General features: G+C 46.5%; 1 protein-coding gene across 6 annotated transcripts in view; it reads left to right on the plus strand.

The window, feature by feature from the left end:
* Positions 1 to 269: 269 nt before the first annotated feature.
* The window catches only part of LOC102211069 (serine/threonine-protein kinase BRSK2-like), a 145852-nt gene continuing 139775 nt past the window's right edge, over positions 270 to 6346 (plus strand). For 4 of the 6 annotated variants that reach the window (XM_005747596.2, XM_005747598.1, XM_005747595.2 and 1 more), the window contains exon 1: positions 270 to 775. In XM_005747596.2, the coding sequence (XP_005747653.1) occupies positions 682 to 775 (94 nt within the window). In that variant the 5' untranslated portion in view covers positions 270 to 681. The remainder of the gene's footprint in view (positions 776 to 6346) is intronic. The other 2 variants (XM_005747599.2, XM_005747600.2) reach the window with 1 other exon arrangement.

A 6346-nucleotide genomic window follows, 5' to 3' on the forward strand; every position in this document is an offset into this window, starting at 1 on the left:
GCGTATTGGTGAAACATGTCATTTACAGTGAGAAACCAAAAGGTTACCATTCCAGGAAAAAGAGTTTCTGAAGAACAAGAAACAAAAGCATCAAAACACCGGAAATGATGCTTTTTTCTGTTTTGTTGCATTTTGTGGACCTTCTTGGTTTATAAATAGGAAAAGAAATTTGCAAATAAGACCATAAAAGCTTATAAAAAAACCCATTTGATTCATATTTGACATTTTACCTTGTACAGTGGAGCCGGAAGTACTCTCCTGGCATCAGCTGTGACTTGACGCAGGCTGCTGGGGCGCCAGGCAGCAGCAGTAGCTGTCCCGTCATCAGCTCACACCCAACGGGGCTGCAGCGCACCGCTCCTCCGGCGTGAACATCATGACACCCCGATTCAAAACCGCAATCTGAGCCGCACTGAGGGAATCGGCGGAGGACTGTTAGCAACGGACGTGGATACACACACACACACACACACACACACTCATGCACATATACATACACATTAACAGGCGCACACACAGGATCGCTAATATTGCAGCGGCCACCAGCAGCACAGCACAGACTGGAGCTGTGACCGAGGCGAACTCCACTGCTCCGTGGAATTGCTCTCTTCGCCCCAGAGACGCGTCCCGCTCGGACCCCTGCTAAAGAAATCCCTCCCCGCGAGTCGTTTCACGCCAAAAATGTCTTCTTCGGGCAAGGACGCCAACAGCGGGCATTACGCCAACTATGTGGGACCGTACCGCCTGGAGAAGACGCTGGGCAAAGGACAGACAGGTTAGTGAAAGCTCCCACATCACGCGTGGGTGCTGTGAGGACCGCGCTCGGCGTCACCGCACCTGCCCCGCTGACATCATGCCGGGTGATGCAGTTTTGCGTCCTGCGTGTCCCGAATGCGGGAAATGGGAGGAAACGTGTGCTAGTTGCGGATGTTTCTGGTGGATGCGGGGAGAGAGCTGCTGCTCTCTTCTGATCATAATGGTGGTGGTGATTGTGGTGTTGGTGGCGGTGCGCCTTTAATCCTTGTTGTCAGGCAGAGAGGGCTGATGATGATGATGATGATGATGATGATGGGCCCCTCTGATTTTTCTTGTCTCTAATTCCGTTCCAGCGTCCATCTGTCACATGGGCCCGCTGTGCTGAGGCTGCTCTCTGCAGGAGAGGCAGAGCGGTGATGCTGCACTGTCCGGTCCCTGCTCTCTCTCCCTCACTCTCTCTCTGTCACACACACACATACCGCAGCTGCAACGCAACACATCCCTGCATTGGCTGGTGCAGCGTAGGTATCATCGGCTTATTGCACTGAGGTCCTGCTGCTCTGTACATAGAATGTGTTCAGTATGGAGAACAGCAGTGGGTGATGATCACTCTTTGCTCCTGCAAAGTATCATTTTCAGCTGCACTATGAGTCATTTTGGTGGACTGGACTGTTTCAGGGCTTCGGTGCTTTAGCCATTTTGGAGACTGCAGTTCGAGGCAACGCTGCGAATGATCTGGAAGTGTTTATTATTTAATCTTTAGTTTATAGCTAAAAGAGCCTAAATGGGATGGACACTGAAAATATTGTTCAGGTATCCCCGTCAAGCTGCCAGGTGATGTCATCACAGCCATATTAATGAGACATCAGGCAGAAGGCTGATTTTCATCTGCAGCTCAAAGTCACTGCACTGTGTTGTCACTGCATCAGAATCGCCTCTCAGGTACTGTGACAGTAATGTGGCTGCTCTGGCCTGGTTCCCTGTTTCGGATGCCCCACCATCTGTGATCACATGCGTCTAGAAACTATAAAGGTTCTCCCTCCAGTTCCTGCAGGTAGACCCGATGCACTGCTCAGTTCCCTCAGGGGGGTGAATAATTCATAAGCAGCCAATTAGCTGCTTGCTGGAGTTGGATTGTAACAGCCCCACATTGCTGCTGTATTACTCACAGAATTCTCCTGTTTAGCAGATGGGATAAAGCTGCAAGAGCAATTTGTCACACAAAGCAACCCAGATAATTTGATTTGTTCGTGAACAAAGAACTTGGAGGCGACTAAAGTTCCAAATTTTATATTAGTTCTATTTATAGTAGGAGTCGACTTTGCGTGTAAGAGCTTTCCTTCTATTGAAAGCGGACAACCTCATTCTTTTCCATTCCTTCTCTCTGTGGCACCGGCAGTATAATAGCTGCTGTTCAGCGCGACTAAGAAGGCGTGATGTCATCACATCCGTTCTTGTTGTGATGGCTGTCTTTCAGTGTTGCACATATGCTGAAACAGGATGGGGACGTCTGCTGCCCAGGTATATCAAGGATACTTATAGCCCAAGCGTTCTTGTGGCTCATTTTTCAATCCACTTGCTCTTATTTTGAAGGTTCTGGATGCTGAGAAGCTTGCTGTTGTCCTATCAGAGGTAGCTACATCTGTACACCACCTCCATCATCTTGGACTTCAGCTTGGCTCAGCAGTCTTTCTTCTGTTGTGGAGCTCACTGCGAGCCGGAGGAGTCTCTCTCACCAGACCCTGAACTCGCTGAACTCACAGAGGCTGCAGATGGTTGAGTCGGACTTCGTCGCCACGCTGGAGCAGTGGCTGTTTATTGCTCCATTGTTTATTGTCACTCTGCAGTATTACTTAATGATTTATTTAAGGAAGTTCTGGTGCGCCTCCTTTCACATGTGCATGCGCTCTTCCTGCTGCCACAAATAGAATCGAATTATGTGGAAACACTGCTCTTCACAGGCAAAAACAGCACTGAGATGTTCTGCATTTCTGACTTTTTCTAGACATTACCTGCAAAGCTTCATGTGAAAATGTCCAGCGCAGCAGGACATTAATGTGCCAGCTCCTGGTACAAAGTCTGCACAATGCCCATTCGAGATATTGGAATGGCGAGGATAGCGGCGAGCTGAGTTTACAGCCAGCGGTTGGTGGTTCTGCACCACCTCAATCCAAGCAGAGTGTTTCCTGTTGTGACAGCTGAGGGGTGCTACGAGCAAGGTTCAGACAGCACTCTAACCTGATTCTGATGACATTTTTCACAGTTAACATGTGAAAACGTGCAAGAATCTACCCCTCAGGTTATCATGTCACTGACCTCTGAAAGAGGTACGATATCACAGACACATCTCGCCTTCTCTTTTCCCGTGCCATCATCTTCTCTGGCTTAAAAGAGCCACTACCAGTAGTGGTGCTGTCCAGTGCGTACATCAAGTGACCCTGTGAGTGCTTCTCTGTAACTGGATACAGTGGTTGAGTGCATATGCTTGTAGAAATGAAGATTCATGCAGGAGTGCATGTGTGTGCTGGCGTGGTGAAGCGACAGCACTGCAAGAAAGGCTCTTCGTATAAATCTAAAGTGCTGGTGCTGAGCTGGCAGATGGGGAAGTCCGCACATCATTAAACCTCCTACACAAGTGCAGAACAAGCCCACGCTTTTTGTTAGTCTGTTTGTGTGTGCTTCCCTCTCTGCACAAGTGGCATACTCGCTCTGCAGAATCGCCATGTATCAGCTTTGTGGTATGATTCTGAAGATTAATTGGAAAGGACAGACGTACAACATAAGATGTGATTGTTTCCAACTAATAAATGAAAGTTTTTGGTGACAATGTAATTATCTAAAGCTTTAGGTCAGCACTGTTGTTTCACACCAAGGTGGTCCAGGGTTTGAATCCACACACCAACTGAGCCTCTTCTGTGGGGAGTTTCTATAATCTCCCCAGTTTCCTTCAGCAGTCCAGAGACATGCATGCTAGGTTAACTGATTCTAAATTGGCTGTAGGTGTGACTATGAGCATGAGTCCACCCGCATCACTGAGTTGGATAAACTGAAGCAAATGTTTGCATGGCTCTTTATATTTCACATGAGTTTATTTATATCAGGTCAGCTCGTAACAACAGTCACCTAAAGGCGCTTTATAAGTAACTATTGTAGAGTTATAGCCGTACAGCTGATTATAAGCAAGCACTTGGTGACAGTGGAGCAAAAGAACTCCCTTTGAACAGGAAGTGAATGACAGAAGATGACAGAAAATGTGCAATCATCTCAAAGTCTCTTCACTTTTCCTTATAAGCGATTAACCAAAGTGGCAAACATCCTGCGATTCCATCCTGTCAAAGTTAGGATTCCCATCTTCATTATCGGAATGTTTTTGGATCGTTGGCCGGGTGAAACAAGGAGTTTGTTCGGAATCACCTCGTGCATCCTGTGGAAACCTGGCGTGGCTGTAGCTCTTGTATACTTTGTGTGTTTTTCTATGTGTATTTGTGTGTATGTGTCCACTGCTGCCAGGACACTTGCTCGTGGTTCAATGAGGGGAAACATGAACAAATAATAATTGAATTGTATTTCCCAGGATGCTCAAAGTGAAGCCTTTTCAGGCAAGATACTTCAGATACATCTAGAACATTCATTTATTCTTTTCTGTAGTCGGTTAGTGGAGGGCTTTCCCTGCTTTAGAGGCGTTTGTTGAAGGCTGTCCACCTGATTGGATGGGTGACACACTTGCCCAGAGCTGCAACAGGATGGCTTTTGTAGAAAGCCATTTATTTAGACATTTTACAGACTCAAACAGCAATCGTTTAACTGAACGGCCTTTAATCGATTCAAAGACAGTAACAGCCGTTGCTGTTGTTTAGTTGCTTGTCCTCTGGGCTGCTTTGCCGTCCTTTCTCATAGATGAGGAAAAACTGTGTTTTCACACTGATATGATGCAAAGTGCGTTGCTGTCTGTGCGACCACAGACGCTTCTTTGAACATTTAAAGTTTTTTTTTTTTTTCACTTTTGAAGCTCCCACTGTGATGAATGCTTTATTCCTGCACTTCTGGAGTTGGAACAATGCCTTCATGGTGTGTCTGCTGGTCAGAGCTCAGTGGCGAGAGGCTGTGCTGACTCTCAACAATTAGTCAGTCTGTTTTCATGTGTGTGCGGTGAAGTATTTCTCTTCTTACACTGGTTTCCCAGGCTCCACGCAGCGCTCATTTTCCAAGTGTTGGCCAACATTTGGCATGTTGTCATGGTTTCATCGCTCCTCCTGTGACAGTGGCTGTTCGTTTCCTTTTCACTGCAAGACTGAAAGCTGCCAGTCTTTTCTTTCCTCTCTCTACACACACACACTGTATGCATATGTGTGTTTGGTAGCTCACTATCCTGTAAGTGCAGGAGTGACAGCAACAGTTATTTTTATTTGACCATAATGTTAAAATGATTTTCTGTCTACATGTTTCCCAGTTGTGTTATAATGAATGTCATGTGGATGTAAAGCATCCTAAGGACAGTAGTCCCTTGGGCCCTGTGTGTGTGAGTGTGTGTCTGTGTGGGAGTGGGGGTGTAAGAAGCAGGGACAGCCCCACCACAGATGGCTGCCTTTAGGTGGCTGAAATACAGCTTCATTATCAGCAGGTTGCAGGTGGTAACACTCCCATCACTCTCACTGCGTATGGATGCATTTGTGTGTGTGTGTGTGTGTGTGTGTGTGTGTGTGTGTGTGTGTGTGCGCATTGTGCTTAGATCATGAGAAATTACTGTGAGTGCTTTTTCTGGGTCTTCACTATATTTTATTAGACTTTGCTTCATTATTCTTTGTTGAATGTAAAACAACAGAGGTCTGTGCTGCCTCGTGTGCATACAGAGGGATGTCTTGATAGAATAATGCTAACAATTCTACACAGCGTTTTACAAAAATAATAAATGCAGTAAAACAGAGTCATGTAGGTGGAGAATTATCAATTAAAATGCACAAAGGAGAATAAAATCCACCACAAGTCGATGCTTATGTATAAAATTTAAGAAAAAGCTGGAAGCTTTAAAAGAAAATCTATAAAATCAGCCCCCCAGGGTAAACGAGTCCCCCCCTCACCAAAATCCAAAAAACAGGGACTCATGCAGTCTGGCCTCAACACAAACTAAAATGTACAATATTTGTTAATTAGAATGTGTGAGCATAATGTGAACCAGGAGTGATCCTGTTGTCCTCACAGTGCTGCTGGCAGAGTCGTTCTCTGCAGGCAGGATTTAGGATCATCAAAATTACGGCTGGTGTCATACACCCCTCCTTTTTCTCTTCTTCTTTCTCTACCCCCTCTTTCTCTTCTGTGCATCCTTTTGGCACTTGCTTCCCTTCCCAGCTGAGGGCTCGTTACCATGGTAACCGGAGGAATGCTCTCTTCTGTGGCTGGTTGGCGGTATCCTCACGCTGGATCTCAGCGCCCCTCTGCTCAGCCCTTAAGAGGGGGTGGTGTTACGCCTGAAACATTAAACAATGAGCAAGAGACTACCCCCCATGATCTCTCTCTCTCCTTACATAGCTCACTCTCACGCCTGTGCTCTGTCTTGCTGTCTCTCCCCTCTCTCTCTCTCTCTCTCTCTCTC

Source organism: Pundamilia nyererei, unplaced genomic scaffold, assembly GCF_000239375.1.
Source record: "Pundamilia nyererei isolate P.nyererei 1_Seehausen unplaced genomic scaffold, PunNye1.0 scaffold00200, whole genome shotgun sequence".
NCBI classification, from domain to species: Eukaryota; Metazoa; Chordata; class Actinopteri; order Cichliformes; family Cichlidae; genus Pundamilia; species Pundamilia nyererei.